At 50.7% G+C, this 20,068-nt stretch overlaps 1 protein-coding gene across 1 annotated transcript; it reads left to right on the forward strand.

Moving 5' to 3' along the window:
• Positions 1–2,505: 2,505 nt before the first annotated feature.
• On the forward strand, positions 2,506–11,524 carry LOC143925415 (uncharacterized). The gene is made up of 2 exons (XM_077449968.1): positions 2,506–2,544; positions 10,003–11,524. Exon 2 carries the CDS (start codon positions 10,013–10,015, stop codon positions 11,030–11,032), a length of 1,020 nt encoding a protein of 339 aa, XP_077306094.1. The 5' UTR covers positions 2,506–2,544; positions 10,003–10,012; the 3' UTR covers positions 11,033–11,524.
• Positions 11,525–20,068: the final 8,544 nt, after the last annotated feature.

The raw sequence follows: 20,068 nt of genomic DNA on the forward strand, positions 1-20,068 counted from the left end.
TCGGAGGGGGAACCCACGCCAAATTTTTTTCAAAAATTTGGCGTCGAGTTCCCCCTTCAGAGCTAATAATTCTGTCAAAGTCGCCTCCGTATAGACAGAAATCCGACTTGGAGGCGACCTCCATTGAAATCAATGGGTACCGGTCGCCTACAAGTCGGATTCAAGTAGTACAGGAACTTCTTTTGAAGTCGGAGCGACTTCAGTAGTGTGCATTAAGACAGCTCTCATTCACTTACATTGGTTTTTAAATGTTGTCCGACCTGAGGCGACTTGAGGCGACTTGAAGTCGGATCCCAAGTTGCCCCTGTGTGAACGGACTCTAAGGCCGCGTACACACGTGGGGACTGTTCGCCCAACTTTGTTCGTCAAACAGTTTGAGCGGACAGTCCGCTCAAAATTAGCATGGACGGACTTGGCCACACACGACGAACGAACAGTCCGCTGAAACTTGCGCGATGACGTGAACGGCACGTACGACGGGACTAGAAATACGACGTCCTATACACTGCAATGCAACCTTCGGCATGTAAATCCTTTCTGAGCATGCGCGGAACTTAGTTTGACGAACAAGCCTACACACGGGCGGACTGTCCGCTCAAACCAAGTTTCAGCGGACAGTTTTACGGAATTTCCGAAAAACTTTGTTCGTCAGACTGTCCGCTGAAACTGTCCGCTGAAGCCCACACACGAGCGGACTGTCCGCCGAAACACTGTTCAGCGGACAAAGTTGAGCGAACAGTCCCCGCGTGTGTACGCGGCCTAAGGTTGCCACCTCATCCCTTTAAAACCAAACACATATTAATTACACAGGTTCTGTGGCTAATTAAGGTGGTAATTAAACTCACTTGGAGCCGTATCTGCATTCAGTTAGCCTCAGAACCTGTGTAATTCATATGTGTTCAGGTTTAAAGGGATGAGGTGGCAACTCTACCTGTGTGTCTTTTGGTCTGTTTCAGGTCCAAATTTAGCCAAAAATTCAGGTTGAAATCGGACCTGAAACAGAAAATGAAGACGCACCGGACTCCTGCGCTGAGCCACTGCGTGTTCTAGTGTGATCCCAGCCTAAAGAGCGGTCCGAACGAAAATTGCTCCTTAGAGACCAAAGCAAAAAGCAAGAGCGAATGAGCTCTTAGAGCAGGTTACATATTTAGCAAAATGTGGAGGTAAAGAATAACTAAAAGCAAACTTTTTTTTTTAGATAGTGTAAAGAGGGATTGGAACATCTGTCAGGTTTTTATTGCTGTCTGCATCTCCTTAATGAGGAAACTCTCTATATTTGACATGTTTACCGTTATCACCAAAAATGAAAAATCACTACTTTGGGTTGTCCCCAAAACAAGAATAGAGGAGAAATCTTCCAATAGGGACAATAGTTCTGCTGCAGATTCTTTCATTTTGAATGGATTTCCTCTTACTTCCTGTTTTGACTGTTGACTGCTCAGATGGCAAAAAAATAAAAATACTGACGAGTGTTATAACCTTCCCTAAGTGCCGGTTCACACAGGGGCGATGCGACCTGCACACGACTTCAGCAGCGACTTGCAAAAGGACTTCTGTATAGAAGTCAATGCAAGTCGTCTGTAGTCGCCCCCAAAAATAGTACAAGAACCTTTTTCTAAGTCGGAGCGACTTGAGTCGCTCCTATTAGAACGGTTCCATAGTACAGAACGGAGCGCAACTTGTCAGGCAGCTAAGTCGCCTGACAAGTTGCTCCTGTGTGAACCGGGACTAAAGCTGGCCAATCATTATTCAATTCTCTTGTATACCAATGGACTCCACTTTTCTCAGTGGGAGATCGATCCGTTGATCCCCGCTGAGCAGGCAGATTACAGGTCTGTCTCCATTCACTGTGCAGAGAAAGACCTGTCAGAGCCCTGCTCTCCTCTATGGGGAGATTGGATGGAAACAGACCGCCTGTCCGTTTTGCATCCGATCCTCCAGACGGATGGAAGATAGGGTCACCATCCACCTGGATTTCAGGGGCAGGATCACCGCTGACATCTGCCGCTCCATAGAGGTGCATGGAGCGTCCAATCAGGTCCAACTGAAAGGCAGACCTGATCAGAGCGCCCGTGTGAAAGGGGCCTTAGATTTACCAAAACCACATAATATGAAGTAAAACTAAACTTTCAATGTGTATGCAATCAGGCAGGCTCTTGCACAACATAGTTGAAGGTAAATCTAAAGGAAATTGAATAAGAAAATTGTATAATGTATGGTCAGCCTCTCTCCCTCCAAAAATGAAAAAAAAATATTTTAGTTCTACTTTGGCTGCCCAGGATTCCAGGGGTTGGAAACATACAAAAGAAAATCTCACATATACTTTGCTAAATAAGAAGCAGTCCGAATTGCAAATGTGTGGCTAATTTTCTTTAACAAAAGTCCCCCTGAGATTGTATCAGGTGATTATAATGAAGGTGAACCCAGCCAATCAGAGATCAGTGTGTTGGGTGATCTACATATATAAGAAGGAGCTCAGATTGTTGGGCTCACATGTACTGAGCACCACGGATCTTTTCCAGCTCTGCACAGAGGCTTTGCATTGTAAGTATATGGAATTGGCCTTTTCTAGTGTAATTTCTTATACTGAAGAATGTAAACTATAGGTGTTGGGTATGAATGATTTATTTTATATGGATGTGCACTCCTGTATATTAGGGGTTGGGACATATTTTTATTTTTCTCCTCCGTTTGCTTGTCGTCCAACATTTCAAGTGTCTGAAACTATATTACTTTCCAGAGATCTTGGGACAACCTAACCTACACATTGCTACTTTTCACTAGGATGTCAATTTTTGGGCCCACCCTGCACTGACCACACATGGCTATGATTGACTTTTGAGGCCACCCAGCATACAGTATTGATGGGGCACATATTGTGGTAGGCTAGGATGAGCCCATTGGAGAGTTGGGAGACCAGAGCATTGCTACAATTCCCCCCCCCCCCCTACCTAATGCCTGCAGCAACCAATCAGCATGTACTGGTCTGACTTGAGCAAAGTGACTTCTGATTACATAATTGAGCAAGAACAAAGGACGCCTACCCTGGGTAAAATGTAGGTTGTCAATGATGAGTTTCTCCTAATACCGCTGACTGAGAACAGCCTGCAGATCTGGAAAGTCAATAAGTCAGATCTTGTGATTTGTATACTTGTTCTAGATGAGGCCCTCAGAGTACAGAAGGGATTTAATCAGTATGACAGCCAAGCAACATGCATTTTGAGAGGTCAGTTATGGTGAGATTTTTAACCCTTTTAGTGAGTGTGTGAGTCTTAATGTATTCCTAAACCCAGGACCCTGCATTCACTATATCTGATCTCCCACAGTACATGGAAATGCAATTCTTTAGTAAATCTCAATGGCTAAATTCATTTTCTCATTAACAGTGTATGTATATAGCAGTCTTGTGACTTTTACTGTGTGTTCCTGAGAATGATCCCTAGTTTAAAATGGTTGTAAAATCCTATAATCCGCTCTATTACTGTAGTGTGTGTTTCTGTAATACATTATTGTAACATACAACTCAACCTTTTGAGATGGAATTGAGGGACACCTATCTGCAAACCTATGCAGGCATAGGCCACACCCCTTGCCACACCCCCTTAAAGAATTCTAGAAAAAACACAAGATTGGTTAAACCTTAAAGGATAAATCCTTTTATATTGGCTTTTGGAATTTACAAATGCAGCAATTTATAAAATGGATGAAAGGTTTAGCACTGCAAAACACTTTATCTTTCAAAAAAAGTGCCTTTTTATATACAACTATATAGATCAGACTGAAATGAGGGACTTTGCTCCAAATCAGACAGTCCCTCAAAATCATGGCCAGGTGGGTGCTATGCTGTAATAGAGTATATTATAGGATTTTACAAGCATTTTAATTCGGTTCACACTGGGAACTCCTGACAAGGAGGGGGACAGAAGATGGCATATTACATGGTAAGACCTACCCAAAAATAAGCACTACTGTCTTATTTTTGGGGAAACAAGGTATCGGTATTTTGGTTAAAGCAGGTAGTTATTTTCATTCTCCTGACTGTTCTGGGGCTGCCGTACCCCTGACCCTCTGGACAGTGCTGATTGGCCCTCTGCTGATCTCATGCACCCTTCCAAGAGAAACTCTAGCAATACACACAACTGAGAAAGTACAGAGCTGGGAGGGGGCACTCTGCACAATCAGACTGGGTGCTGCTTAAGAAGGGGAGGATAAGAGAAGAAGGGATCAAAGTTACTTTATTTTTACAGTTGTGGCTTTAAACTTTTTAAAGGGTACACATATTAAACACACCTGTACCTGCCCATATTGCATGTTCCATCAATGCACAAACTGGGTTTAACATTCCTTTCATGTAAATGATGACGTGCTGGAAAAGATCACTAGAGATCTGGGGAAAAAAATATGGACTCTCCTGAAGACCATACTAACACCAGAAAATGTGCGGGGCAGGTGGCGTTCAGGTTGGCATTACCTTCCCCCTCTTAGCACTCAGTAGCTGACACTTTAGAACTACAAATGAAGTTGGTGCTGGAAGATTTCTGCTGCCCATGACCTGCGTAGCCTAAATGTCCCCTTTCTTTTAACCACTGCCACCTCGACCTTCTTATCAACCTTGCTAATAATGAGACCACACCTTCTCTTTGGAGTAAACTGGCCACAACAGCCTTTATTAACAAAACCAAAACTTTTTACTCACTCCAAAGATATATATATAAATATATAAACATATATCAAACCATAAACCACATTTTTAAACTAAATTCCAGTCTGGTGATCTCTGACGGTGACCCACTTTAAACCAAAACCCCAACCTCACTGCGGTACCTTTTACATACCCGGCCTCCAGCTGTGACCGCTCAGAGACAACCAATTCCTGCAGTGAAAAACATCCCAGTATTCCGTCCACCGTTCAGGAATACACAACATCCCAGTATTCCGTCCACCATTCAGGAATACACCGGAGGGGCCCATATTACCGATGAGCCCCCCACCCCTTTTTGATCACCTCCGTTTACCGCCACCGTCAAAGACCACCAGAAAGATACCGCCACAGCCTGAAAGGGTGACCACCTTACCCTTTAGGGCAACCCCACACCCCAATGCCTTCTGGAGGCCTTCCTGCAAACCCAGGGACATAAATCAATGCCAACCCCCGTGAGACGTACCCCCATCCCCCTCAGGTACAATCCCACTTTAGTCTCCAGTTCCCTGCGTCCGATTACCAACCCACCATTCTTGACCACAAACCACCCCACCACCTTATTCACCTGAACCGGATACTTGCCACTGATCAAGCCCGCCCCCGTTGGGTCCGGGCCACAATGTCTGGCCACAATATCATTGTGTTCGGGAACCGCGCTTGAAAATCCGCCTTCACGTCCCCGAGCAGTCCCCCCACCTTTCTGACCCCCAGGTCAGCCCCCCCAGCATGGAGAACCAACACATCCGGAGGACGGTCTAAATGCACATACCTGTCCACCGCACCCGTCAACCTCTCCTACAGCCTGTCCAGGATTTCCAGCCAATGTAACCCTGCTTTCCTCCTGGAAATCCCCAGCAGCTTCCCATCCGGTCTCATGTCTCCTCTCCTGGCCCCCCAGCAAACACAAGAGCGGCCCACGATCCAAACGAGGAGTACTACTTTGTTGTTATTTTGTTGTTTTTATTTATTTATTTATTTTTGTTTTTAATTTATTCATTTATTTATTTTTTTATTTTATTTTTTTATTTATTTTTTTTTCGTTTGAGCAATACCTTTTCAGAACCACACCTCACCGAGATTGACCGGCCGCCAGCTGCGGCCCCACGTAGGACCTGAACCTACGCGAATCCCAAAGACCTATCCCACGCACCGATGTATATCCAACCCACACCCGGCCGCCCCGATGCGGCAGGAGCGTAAAGCATATTCCGACCCCATTACACCGCTATTCCCCAAACACCCCCATAAAATGATAAGGAAAAGGCCACCGGAAACAATATTGCCGCAAACCATGACCTGCAAACTGCTCCCAATTACGCACATATGGCCGCCGAAATCATAAAACGTTACCGGACGGCTTCTGTCCCCACGTTTTTCCTGTTTCCGAAAACCCCACAGCATCTGTCCTGCCCAAAACCATTTGTCCAATCCTCCGAACCCAGCAACATAAGAAAGACAAGCCTGCCATTTCCTTGTCCATCGCGGCCGCAGAGCGCCCGCCTTCCATAGTACGGACCACAAAATACAGCACCAGTGAACGCCAGACGCCGGCATCCCTGTCCGAGGACACCTGGCCCATTGACCCCCTGCCATCCCTGCCATACCTTTTGTATGCAAACCAGGTAGACACACTTGCGTACCGCTGTATCCCTCCCACGACGACTCCAAGGGCAGCACCCACATCCACTCCGGGCCAGGGACTCCCGCCACAACCGCCAGGTCCCCGAACTTGTCCCACTGAAAACGAGACAGTAAGTCAGCCAAGGAAGTATACACCCCCGGGATGTGAACTGCATAAAAGAACACGTTGTAAATGCAGGCACCGAAGGACTAACTGTCTCAAGACTCTAATAACCGGGGGGAGGATGCCGACATGCGATTCACCACCCCCATGTTATCGCAATTAATACGCAATTTCAAGTTCCTGCCACTCTCCCCCCCACAGCTCCAATGCCAGCACTCTCGGGAAGAGGTCCGGCAGCACCAAAATTGCCCAGGAAACCTGCCTCCTTCCATGACTGCGGCCATTACGCCGCACCCACTTGCCCCGAAAGCAACGCGCCATAATCCGTTGACCCGGCTGTATCTGCAACCCATTCCACATCGATAGTGCTCACCGGCCCGGCCAACCCTAGCTCTCGGCCGTTGTATGAGGACAAAAATGCACGCCACGCGCCTAAGTCATCCCCGTGCTCCCTCGTCAAGCGAATGAAGTGCGTCGGTGAATTCACCCCAGCCGTCGCAGCCGACAGCCGGCGGCAGAACACCCGCCCCATAGGTACAATGCGTCCCGCAAAGGTCAGTCTCCTAAGCAAAGACCGCAAGCCTTTCAACAGTACTTTTTGGGCGGCCCTGAATCCCACGAATCCCCCCTAGCAAGTCCTCCAGCTCTTCCAACGTCAGCCTGTATTCCAGGGCCTCCGTCCCCCCCGGGCCCCCTGCTCATCCCGCCGCCAATGGCACCCCGAAAATGCTCATGATGTGCTGCAACGTAGAAAGGAGGATCGCACACACAGCGGAAGCCCGGGGGCCCATGCCGAGAAAAATCGTCTCAAAAGTGAATGATTGATTCAAGGCCAGAGACATCCCTCACCACCATCCCAAGAACGAGCTAAACTGCTCAAAACACGGAACACGACACGGAGCAGCCCACGTGCAAACACCTGTCCACGCAGCACCGCCCCCGCCAATGCCAACCCAACAGCTGAAAGCCGTCCGGGCGCACCGGTAGCAACCGGACGCTTACTCGATGTCCCCTTTTCCAGAAGTGCTCCCCGGCCATACCGCCGTACCCACCAGACAGCCGCGTCAAAGGACGTACATGACACCGCGCAGACCTCCGGATCGATGAAGTCATTGACCGAACCCCCTTGGGAAAAGCTAAGTGTTGCATGAGACGAAAATTGTCCGGCTCCTTGGGGACAACCCCCCCAGTGGAGACACCACAAGGTCCCCCCCGAAGCTTCTCCAGCAACGGACGGCCCGTGCATCCCATCGTTACCTCCTCACCCAACTTGCCGTACACCACCGCGGGACGCTGCAGGGCTGCCTGAGGTTCCTCGCCAACAGTGGCACCACCGTCAAGTCACAAGGTATCCGGAAACCCTCGGCCATAGCCGCGCAGCCCCCCCCCCATCCGGAAACTCACGTAGGAAAGGAAGCATCCTTCCCAACCTAACCGGCGTCCTCCCTCTTGTCAGAAGCGTCGCCGGCACGTCTTACCTCCCTACAGCACCAGGACGATGCACGGGCCCCCCCGCAACCCGAACAGTCGTGCCCGAATCCGCACGCACCCCCCGAATTTGCAGGTGCCCTCTTCGAACAGCCCGCACACTCCCCACTGTTTTCCGGCCAACAGCCCTCAGGAGGGTGTGCCCCCCTGAAAAGAAAAACAGACGGGGCCCGAGCTGAGGACATCAGCCGCAACCAGAGGCTGATGTCTTTGTGACCCCACCGTAGTACCGGGCCTGCCGCTGCCAGTACTGTTCATCGCACCGTAGCCATGCAATACCCCCGTACACCCGGCGGGCCTCCCCGATGGCGTCCATATAGCAAAAACCCTGCCAGAGCGGTGTTCGGGGGCTCTTTTTACCAAAGACGCTCGCCCAGATCGCAAACGCCTGCAACCAATTCGCCAACGGCCGCTGCATCAGCCTATAATGCCTCTTCCCCCTGTCATCTTATTTGGTGTCAGTGGGCCTGACCCGATCTAAGATGAATTCCCCCAACGGAGGAGTGAGAATATCTCCACATACTCAGCATTTCATAGCTCCCCACGGCCCTCCGGTTTTAGGTGTGCTCCCCGCGGGCCCTCGAAGCAAACGTACCTCTCGCATCGTGCCGCGTCCCCAATCCTAACCATGTCCGACCGGCCGGACCCCACCTCTGCCACCTAGTCGCCCTGGACCCCCCCCACTCGCCACGGCCCATCCCCCGTGGGTGCCGCATGCTCCACCGCCGCCGGCGTTACCACAGCCACCCCAGTGCTCGCACCCGTACCCCCAAAGGGGCCGCCAGAGCTGGCGTACCCCGGCCCCCCCAAACCTCCCTACCAATTCCCGTAGCCCTTCCATAGGCCCCAGGATTGGAGGCGCGGGCCCCGGCACAGTCGGGCCAGACCCCGCCACCTGCTGTACCCTCCCATTCCCACTCGCCGGCACCAACGCCCCATTGTACACACACTGAACCACCCCCAGCAACCCCTGCAAAGCATCAGAAAGGACAGTATGCACCGACCTACCGGACCGACCAGGAACACGCCGCGCCGCCGCTCTCCACCACTGGATCCGCACCTCTTCATCCGTGGATAGCTCTCCGTCTGACCGCTCCGCCACGTCCTTGTCCACCTGTGAAAGGAAGCCCCCTGGGCGACCCACCCCCCCACCCCCCCCCCCCCCCCCGAGGCCGTATCGCTCCGACAGCCGAAAAGTTGCATTTGCACAGGGGGCACCCTCCCCCCGACCGGCGGTGTGTGCCCGACCCGGGGCGCACCGTCTCTCGACTCCCTGCGTCCGCTGCTGTGCACTTCCCCCACCCCCGGCTTCCGCGCAATGTCCTCAGCCCTCTGAACCCCCTCCCTCCATCCCCCGCTGGTGCAGGGGCCCTCCCTGGGATCCCCCCGTGACTGGCTGCCGGGCTGAAAGATGGCGGCGTGCTGACCGCCCCGTGCCCCGACATCCTTGCTGCCTCCGCTTAGCTGGGGGACCGACCCGTCCCCCATCAGGCTCCCATGCTCCTGAGGTGGTCGAGGGGCGGGGCCCGGCGAAAGCGTTCCGGCGGCCGAGACCACCGGGCCCGCTGCACAGGCACCCCGCTACCCCCCGCATCTGTGTCATTCCCCCATCAGGTCCTCCACTTGCCTGGTACGCTGCGCCGTCCCCCCGCACTTCCGCGGCCTCGTGGGCGCCGCCATGATGCGTGGAGGAGCAGTGATAAAAGCTGCCTCCTCCGACGAATATCCTCGTGCACTGGCTCCCGCTATAGCTCCGCCCCCCTTTTATACCGCTCCTCCCCTTCTTTTTCCTAACCTACCACTCCCTCTATCTTCCTGGTTCCTAAGGCACCAGGTCATGCCCGCCCCTCCATTACCCCTCCCCTTTGGGGCGGATCATTACGGGGCTCCCTGTGCTGTGATAGCTATATGTTCCTTGTTCAGACCTATGTAATGGGTAATATACTTACTCATGGCAGCAGCCTAACATACTGTAATGTTTCTTGTACTGCATCTGTAAAATCTAAAATGGCTTAACTGGCTAATGGATGCATATCTTAATTGTATTTTTGTTTCTCTTCCTTTTCAGCATCTCAGCTATGATTGTCCCAAAGAGCAAAAGTAAAGCAGATTTTTGTGGCGTGGACCAGTATTACTATATTGTCAGGCCAGACCTTAATTGTTACATGAGATCATCAAACTTTAATCATGGAGAAGGGCTGGATGTCTTCAGCTTGCACCCATCCTGCAGGAATGGAGATCATTACGTGGCCTATGAGGATGACCACTTCTACATTATCAAGTCAGACCACTACCGTCGAGTTACAAACATGAACACAGATGACAGTGCAGTTGTTTATTCCCTACACCCGAACTGTCAAGGGGGCAGTCATTATTGTTCGGCTTTTGGATACTTCTATATCATTTTTCAGGACCGAGGGGTCTATCGCCGAACAAGGAACATGAACAAATATGAAGCGGGTGAAGAATTCACGCTACACCCGGAATGCAGAAATGGCCTTTATTATTTTGGTGTGAGAAATTACTACTATTTTGTGAATCCTGAGGACCAATGGGGAGGGATTAAGTACACAAGATGTACCAACTTCAACAAAAACGAGGGCGTTGATACCTACTCCTTCCATCCCAGCATCTACGGCTTTCTGCCTGGAGGCTTGGCTATTGCCAAGGGCCCATCCTATGGTGAGTGGGTGTGCATCAAGACCATTGACAATGACTCCCAGACCCCCCTTCAATGGAAGAATCAGGTTTCCAAGAAGGTTGGATATGAAAAGGAGAAGGTATCCAGTATGGAGCACAACTGGAAAGTAACAGCAACTGTCTCGGCCGAGACAGGAGGATTGGGTGCTTTGATCACTAAGGCCCAGTTTTCCCTTAGCACTGAATACGGTGGCTCTAGTACAAACACAGAGAAAGAGAATTGGAATGAGGTCACTGAAGTTGCGGAGACAATGACACTCACTGTGGAGCCCAAACAAAAAGTCTACATCTTTGTCTACCAGATGGGATTGGGAAAAGAGCCTGTGCTACATTGCCGTGACATGAGAATTCTTGACAAGCCTTCTCCACCTACTGATAACCCCCTTCCACATGCATGAAATTTAGTTCAGGTTTAGATTTCCAAAGTTGATGTGGCTTCAGTCACTCCTATTAGCAGTGGACCTATACTAGTTCTCATACTGGACAATGTAAGACTTTCACAGGAGAGGTTTTGGGCAGATTGTAATTCCTTCCCCTGTGGTCAATGCTCTGCTGCCATACCATTGATAATCCTGTAGGGCTGTAGAACATTCCTGTTTTCACTTTGTGCCCACCTGGGCAAGTGATGTGGCTTCCCCCCCCCCCCCCTTTCTCCCTCTGTGGGAAGACAGGATGGGAAATGTCCTAGTACCAGGATATCAGGGGTGGCGAGTGCAATCTACTTCAGAGTACTTTCTGTGACATCCAGTTACATTTGCCCTGTATGACTGATGCCAAGGTTCACTTCAAAGGACAACTTTAAAATTGTATACCTTGGCAGGCTGAGAAAGTGGTGACCATTGCATTTGGACCGTAATTCTGTTTAATAAATATGCTTTGAAATTGCATTTCCTGTGTCCTGCTTAATTTTAAAACTTAAGAACTCCACAAAACACAGCTGCATTTTTAAACTACAACATTTAATGGTGTAACTTTTTGTGCAGTTTTTGCAAAATCTCTAACACTAGTGTTTGTTGTCTGTACCCTGGTTCAGCAAGATCTGTTAGCGGTCAGAATATATTTCCTATGTGCGGTTTGCTTCATAGGAATTCCTGATAATTCAGAAGCATCCAAAATAGAAATTTTGTTGCTGAATTTCAGATCCAAATTCTGTTACAATGGAAACGTGACTGGTGTTCTGTTGACTAATCAGATTTTCTGCTGCTAAATGAAGGTTGGGGTGTGTGTATTTTAATGGGAGTGGGAGATTCTAAATGTTCGTTTAATATTCTGTTACGATGAAGTTGAAAACCCAGGGATGGTGGGAGCCCCTCATGTCAAGTACTTTTCTGCAGAAGAGAATGACATTTTGCAACCTGACTTTGGGGCAAAGTATCTCGGGGCCACTTGTAGCTAGGAACCCTAAATTTGGTATGCTAACACATCACTACAAAATCACCAAATTTGGGGTTTCTAGCACGAAGTGACCCCGAGATACGTGGCCCCAAGTCGGGTTGCAAAATGTCATTCTCCACTGCAGTAAAGTGCTTGACATTTTGTGGCCACATAACTTGGGGTCACTTGGAGCTACAAAGCCCAAATTTGGAGATGTTGTAGTACTATGTTTGCATACCAAATTTTGGGGTTTTGAGATGCGTGGCCCCAAATTTGGGTCCTTTTTTGAATTCGTTAGCATTGTAATTCGGATGCGTCCGAATTTAGATTCGAAATGAAATGCACATATCTAGATGGAAGTAGGACTGATATTGCAGGGCCCAGTAGGATGACAGTTGTACAATAGTTGTGTTGTACCAGTGAGAACCCGGCCTAAAAGGGAAAGTTGTGAGCAGCCCTGCTCACACAGGCCAGAAAGTTATATAATTTCTTGCATGCTGAAGTATATTTAACAGAAGTAATTGCAATTAGTGGAACAGATACTATCATTCAAATAACACGGTGCCCATACAATTGCAATAGAGCAGATGTTAATGGTACAATGTTGCAGTAAGGCACAGTATTGCAGCAGCACATTACTTTTCAATGGCACAGTTTAGCAGTGGAATTTTGCTCAGTAGTGGCAGAGCCGATCCTAGGGGCACCGACGTCTGGGTGCAGAAATATTTCTGGCACCCCCACATGGACATGGTCATCTTAATAACTCCTCCCCGTTACAAATGTTTCTATGGCAAAGACTCAAACACAGAGATGCTCCCCTAAGGAGTCTTCGTTACCCTGGGGTCCTCCCATGATCTCTTAATAATAAACAAATTACAGGAAGAGAGTACACTAATGGGACTTAGAGGGAGGAATCTCTCTGATGAACACGGAGAGGGCTTCTATTAGAGTATGGTAGAAAGAGCCCTCAGACATACAACAGATGACGGTGAGAGACTGCAGCCATGATGATACAAAAGATGGTCAGAGACTGCAGACATGATATCAAATGCAGCCTACCAGTTTCCACAACACGGCTCATAAGTGGCCACCAATTGTAGCCTGGTACCTCCGGTCCTCTGTACCCACTAACAGGCCAGAATTTAACCACTTCAATACTGGGCTATAGTCATATAACATCTGCAGATGGGATCTCCCATCCTAGACGGGAATTAAATTGGCTCTGTACCACGTGACTGGCTGTGTCCAATCACAGCTGGTCACCGAATGTAAATAAACCGCAGTAACGAGATGTTACCAGGTTCTCCTCCTCACACACCAATCGTGTGTGAGAAGGGGATTGTGGTAACATATCATTACCACTTACAGTACACACCAACCACACTGATTGACCCCCAGTAAAGAGTACCAGTCACAGCCCATCTGAGTACCTGGGTACCTGTCACAGCCCATCTGAATACCTGTCAGCACCCGAGTACCAGTCACAGCCCATCAGAGTACCCGAGTATCTATTTGTAGCCCATCAGATTACTTGAGTACCTGTCAGCAGGCCATCAGAGTACCCGAGTATCAATCTCCAGCCGATCAGAGTACCCAAGTACCTGTCACCAGCCTATTAGAGTACCCAAGTACTTGTCTCCAGTCCAACTGAGTACCTATCTGCAGCCCATGCCTCATAGAATGGGTAGGGTAGGGACCGATGTGAGTGTGCAATGTACAGGGGCAATTGTAGACACTCACTCAGGTTGGACTGGTGTCTTTATTCAACCTTACTAACTATGAAACTATGAATGTACGTTGGGGTATTTGCTTTCCAAAATGGGGTCAATTCGTGGGTAATTCCACTGTCCTCATGCACCAGGACCTTCAAAAATGTGATAGGTAGGAATGAAATGAGATGTGTAATTTATGCTCCTAGAACGCCTGAAGGTACTACTTCAATGTTGGGCCTCTCTATGTGGACAGGCTGTGTAAAAGTCTCACACATGTAGTATCGCCATACTCAGGACGAGTAGCAGAATGTTTTTTTGGGTGTAATTTTTGCTATATACATGCTATGTGTTAGAAATATCTTATAAATTGACAACTTTGTGTAAAAAAAAAAAAATAATAAAAAAAAAAAAAAAAGATTTTCATTTACTTTCCACATTTTCTGAAGACTTGTGTAAAAAATTAACTGTTCAAAAGACTCATTATGCCTCATATAATAGATGTTGGGGTGTTTACTTTCCAAAGTGAGGTCATTTTGTGGGTAATTCCATTGCCCTGGTGCTCCAGGGCCTTCAAAAGTGTAATAGGTCGTTAGGAAATTAGAGGTGCAATTTATGCTCCTAGTACACCTGATGGTGCTCACTGCATGTTGGGCCTCTATATGTGGCGGGGCTGTGTAAAAGTCTCACACGTGGTATCGCTATATTCAGGAGGAGTAGCAAAATGTATTTTGGGGTGTAATTGGAAGAATGCATATGCTGTGTGTGAGAAATAACTTGTTGTTATGACCATTTTGTGAAAAAAATGTTAATCTTAATTTTCTGAGGAATTTGGAGAAAAGATTACAACTTCAAAAAACTCACCATGCCTCTTGCTAAACACCTTTGACTGTCTACTTTTCAAAAAGGGGTTAATTGCAGGGTATTTGTACTTTTCTGACATTTCAGGGCCTCAAGAAATGAGACCGTCAGGGCATCAAGTGTGATCAATTTTCAATGATTTGCACCATAGCTTGTAGACTCTATAACGTTCACAGAGACTAATGCTGGCCATACATTATACAATTTTCTCCTATAGATTTCCTTTAGATTTACCAAAACCATATAATATGAGGCCAAATCTAAACACTTTCAATTTGTGTGCAATCAGACAGGCACTTGTACCACACAGTTGAAGGTAAATCTAAAGGAAATTTAATAAAAAAATTGTATGGTGTATGGCCAGCTTAAATAATATCCACTAATTTGGGTTATTTTTTACCAAAGAGATGTAGCCGTATAACTTTTGGCCCAAATTTATGAACAAAAAATGACTTATTTGCAAAATGTTATCATAGAAACTAAAGTGTTTTCTTTTTCAAAATTTTCACTCTTTTTTTCACTTAGGTTGCAAAAAATAAAAAACCCAGTCGTGATTAAATACCAACAAAAGAAAGCTCTATTTGTATGAAAAAAATGATAAAAATTTTGTTTGGGTACAGTGTTGCATGACTGAGTAATTGGCATTCAAATTGTGAGAGCACTGAAAGCTAAAAATTTGTCTGGGAAGGAAGGGTGTATAAATGTCCTATATTAAAGTGGTTGTAAACCCTTACAAACCACTTTGACCTACAGGTAAGCCTAGATTAAGGCTTACCTGTAGGTCCAAGACATATCTCCTAAACCTACAGGGTTTAGGAGATATTTGCCAAAACACAGGCACCGCTGTCTATGGCGCATGCGCCTTAGACAGCGGCGCGCAGGCGCACTGAGCGTGCTGCTGTCAGCGGCGATATGCTGCGAGTGGCAGCTCCCATGCACATGCGCGGGAGTGACATCATCGCAGCTTCATCGAATGACAGCGGCAGAGCAGCGAGACCCACCGAGAAGATGGATGCTCCGGACTACAGGGGACATCGATGACTTCGCTGGCTCTTGTGTCAGGTAAGTGACACATAATGGACTACTATGTGATGCATAGTAGTCCATTATGCTTTACCTTTGCAGGGAATCAAAGAGGAAGTAAACTCCTCAGGGTTTACTTCCTCTTTAATTATTACCTTGGGGAGATGCAGACTAGAATACTGTAATCACTGAGCAGAAAATGGTATCACCTTTGATGTATTTCAGTTATCTTGCAAACCTGGCCTGTTAATGGGTCCCGAGGCCAGGAGTAGAGAACCACTGGCCTAGAGGATGGCCTCTGGCTGGACGTTCGCTCACTCTGATTTGCCCAGGGTGACTCTGGTCAGTAGTGTAGCATGTCTGTACCCTGGGAGTGGCTCAGTCTTTTTCTGACTGGTGGTGCTGGGCAGCAGTGTGGCTTTCTCTCTCTTGTGGTGCTGGGCAGAAGCATGGCTCTCTCTGGTGGTGCTGGGCAGCAGCGTGGCTCTCTCTGGTGGTGCTGGGCAGCAACTTCGCCCTCTCTCTTGTGGTGCTGGGCAGTAACTTGGCCCTCTCTCTTGTGGTGCTGGGCAGCAGCGTGACTCTCTCTTGGTGCTGGGCAGCAGCGTGACTCTCTCTTGGTGCTGGGCAGCAGCGTGACTCTCTCTTGGTGCTGGGCAGCAGCGTGACTCTCTCTTGGTGCTGGGCAGCAGCGTGACTCTCTCTTGGTGCTGGGCAGCAGCGTGACTCTCTCTTGGTGCTGGGCAGCAGCGTGACTCTCTCTTGGTGCTGGGCAGCAGCGTGACTCTCTCTTAGTGCTGGGCAGCAGCGTGACTCTCTCTTGGTGCTGGGCAGCAGCGTGACTCTCTCTCTTGGTGCTGGGCAGCAGCGTGACTCTCTCTCTCTGGTGGTGCTGGGCAGCAGCGTGGCTCTATCTCTGGTGGTGCTGGGCAGCAGCGTGGCTCTATCTCTGGTGGTGCTGGGCAGCAGCATGGCTCTCTCTGGTGGTGCTGGGCAGCAGCATGGCTCTCTCTCGTGGTGCTGGGGAGCAGGGTGGCTCTATCTCTGGTGGTGCTGGGCAGCATGGCTCTCTGGTGGTGCTGTGTAGCCGCATAGCTCTCTCTGGTGGTGCTGGGCAGCAGCATGGCTCTCTGGTGGTGCTGGGCAGCAGCATGGCTCTCTGGTGGTGCTGTGTAGCCGCATAGCTCTCTCTCTGGTGGTGCTGTGTAGCCGCATAGCTCTCTCTCTGGTGGTGCTGGGCAGCAGCATGGCTCCCTTTCTGGTGATGCTGGCAGCAGTGTGGCTTCCTCTCTGGTGGCACTGGGCAGCAGTGTGGCTCTTTCTCTGATGGTGCTGTTACAACGTGGCTCTATGGTGGTGCTGGGCAGTGTGGCTCCCTTTCTGGTGGTGCCGGCAGCAGCGTGGCTCTCTCTTTGGTGCGGGTACAGCATGGCTCCCTTTCTGGCAGTGCTTTCTGGCAGTGCTTTCTGGCAGTGCTTTCTGGCAGTGCTTTCTGGCAGTGCTCTCTGGTGGTGCGAGTACATCGTGGTGGTGGAGCACTCTCTCTGTTGGTGTGGGTAGAGCGTGGTGGTGCTCTCTCTGGTAGTGTGGGTACAGCATGGCGGTGGCTCTCTCTCTCTCTTTCTGGTAGTGTGGGTACAGCATGGCGGTGGCACTCTCTCTTTCTGGTAGTGTGGGTACAGCATGGCGGTGGCACTCTCTCTGGTAGTGTGGGTACAGCATGGCGGTGTCTCTCTCTCTCTCGCATGGCGGTGTCTCTCTCTCTCTCGCATGGCGGTGTCTCTCTCTCTCTCGCATGGCGGTGTCTCTCTCTCTCTCGCATGGCGGTGTCTCTCTCTCTCTCGCATGGCGGTGTCTCTCTCTCTCTCGCATGGCGGTGTCTCTCTCTCTCTCGCATGGCGGTGTCTCTCTCTCTCTCGCATGGCGGTGTCTCTCTCTCTCTCGCATGGCGGTGTCTCTCTCTCTCGCATGGCGCTCTCTCTCTCGCATGGCGGTGGCGCTCTCTCTCTCTCTCTCTCTCGCATGGCGGTGGCGCTCTCTCTCTCTCTCTCTCGCATGGCGGTGGCGCTCTCTCTCTCTCGCATGGCGGTGGCGCTCTCTCTCTCTCTCTCGCATGGCGGTGGCGCTCTCTCTCTCTCTCTCGCATGGCGGTGGCGCTCTCTCTCTCTCTCTCGCATGGCGGTGGCTCTCTCTCTCTCTCGCATGGCGGTGGCTCTCTCTCTCTCTCGCATGGCGGTGGCTCTCTCTCTCTCTCGCATGGCGGTGGCTCTCTCTCTCTCTCGCATGGCGGTGGCTCTCTCTCTCTCTCGCATGGCGGTGGCTCTCTCTCTCTCTCGCATGGCGGTGGCTCTCTCTCTCTCTCGCATGGCGGTGGCTCTCTCTCTCTCTCGCATGGCGGTGGCTCTCTCTCTCTCTCGCATGGCGGTGGCTCTCTCTCTCTCTCGCATGGCGGTGGCTCTCTCTCTCTCTCGCATGGCGGTGGCTCTCTCTCTCTCTCGCATGGCGGTGGCTCTCTCTCTCTCTCGCATGGCGGTGGCTCTCTCTCTCTCTCGCATGGCGGTGGCTCTCTCTCTCTCTCGCATGGCGGTGGCTCTCTCTCTCTCTCGCATGGCGGTGGCTCTCTCTCTCTCTCGCATGGCGGTGGCTCTCTCTCTCTCTCGCATGGCGGTGGCTCTCTCTCTCTCTCGCATGGCGGTGGCTCTCTCTCTCTCTCTCTCTCTCTCTCTCTCTCTCTCTCGCATGGCGGTGTCTCTCTCTCTCTCTCCAGCATGGCGGTGGCTCTCTCTCTCTCTCTCTCTCTCTCTCTCTCTCTCCAGCATGGCGGTGGCTCTCTCTCTCTAGCATGGCGGTGGCTCTCTCTCTCTCTCTCTCTCTCTCTCTCTCTCTCTCTCTAGCATGGCGGTGGCTCTCTCTCTCTCTCTCTAGCATGGCGGTGGCGCTCTCTCTCTCTCTCTCTCTCTCTCTCTCTCTCTCTCTCTCCAGCATGGCGGTGGCTCTCTCTCTCTCTCTCTCTCTCCAGCATGGCGGTGGCTCTCTCTCTCTCTCTCTCTCTCTCTCTCTCTCCAGCATGGCGGTGGCTCTCTCTCTCTCTCTCTCTCTCTCTCTCTCTCTCCAGCATGGCGGTGGCTCTCTCTCTCGCTCTCTCTCTCTCTCTCTCTCTCTCTCTCCAGCATGGCGGTGGCTCTCTCTGGTAGTGTGGGTACAGCATGGCGGTGGCTCTCTCTCTCTCTCTCTCTCTCTCTCTCTCTCTCTCTCTCTCTCTCGCATGGCGGTGTCTCTCTCTCTCTCTCCCCAGCATGGCGGTGTCTCTCTCTCTCTCTCCCCAGCATGGCGGTGGCTCTCTCTCTCTCTCTATCCAGCATGGCGGTGGCTCTCTCTCTCTCTCCAGCATGGCGGTGGCTCTCTCTCTCTCTCCAGCATGGCGGTGGCTCTCTCTCTCTCTCTCTCTCTCTCTCTCTCTCCCCCCCTCCAGCATGGCGGTGGCTCTCTCTCTCCAGCATGGCGGTGGCTCTCTCTGGTAGTGTGGGTACAGCATGGCGGTGGCACTCTCTCTCTCTCTCTCCCCAGCATGGCGGTGGCACTCTCTCTGGTAGTGTGGGTACAGCATGGCGGTGGCTCTCTCTCTCTCTCATGGCGGTGTCTCTCTCTCTCTCTCTCTCTCTCTCCCCCCCTCCAGCATGGCGGTGCCTCTCTCTCTCCAGCATGGCGGTGGCTCTCTCTGGTAGTGTGGGTACAGCATGGCGGTGGCACTCTCTCTCTCCCCAGCATGGCGGTGGCACTCTCTCTGGTAGTGTGGGTACAGCATGGCGGTGGCTCTCCTTCTCTCTCTCTCTCTCTCTCTCTCTCTCTCTCTCTCTCTCTCTCTCTCTCTCTCTCTCTCCCCAGCATGGCGGTGGCTCTCTCTCTCGTAGTGTGGGTACAGCATGGCGGTGGCACTCTCTCTACGAGAGAGAGAGAGCCACCGCCATGCTGTACCCACACTACCAGAGAGAGAGCCACCGCCATGCTGTACCCACACTACCAGAGAGAGAGCCACCGCCATGCTGTACCCACACTACCAGAGAGAGAGAGTGTGGGTACAGCATGGCGGTGTCTCTCTCTCTCCAGCATGGCGGTGGCACTCGCGCTCTCTCTCTGGTCGTGTGGGTACAGCATGGCGGTGGCACTCGCGCTCTCTCTCTGGTCGTGTGGGTACAGCATGGCGGTGGCACTCGCGCTCTCTCTCTGGTCGTGTGGGTACAGCATGGCGGTGGCACTCGCGCTCTCTCTGGTCGTGTGGGTACAGCATGGCGGTGGCACTCGCGCTCTCTCTGGTCGTGTGGGTACAGCATGGCGGTGGCACTCGCGCTCTCTCTGGTCGTGTGGGTACAGCATGGCACTCGCGCTCTCTCTGGTCGTGTGGGTACAGCATGGCGGTGGCACTCGCGCTCTCTCTCTGGTCGTGTGGGTACAGCATGGCGGTGGCAC

Source organism: Lithobates pipiens, unplaced genomic scaffold, assembly GCF_037356315.1.
Source record: "Lithobates pipiens isolate NorthernLeopardFrog02 unplaced genomic scaffold, aLitPip1_a1.2 Scaffold_22, whole genome shotgun sequence".
Taxonomy (NCBI): Eukaryota; Metazoa; Chordata; class Amphibia; order Anura; family Ranidae; genus Lithobates; species Lithobates pipiens.

Excerpts from the sequence above, each read along its gene's own strand:
- LOC143925415 (XM_077449968.1), top strand. The coding sequence starts at position 10,013 with ATGATTGTCCCAAAGAGCAAAAGTAAAGCAGATTTTTGTGGCGTGGAC.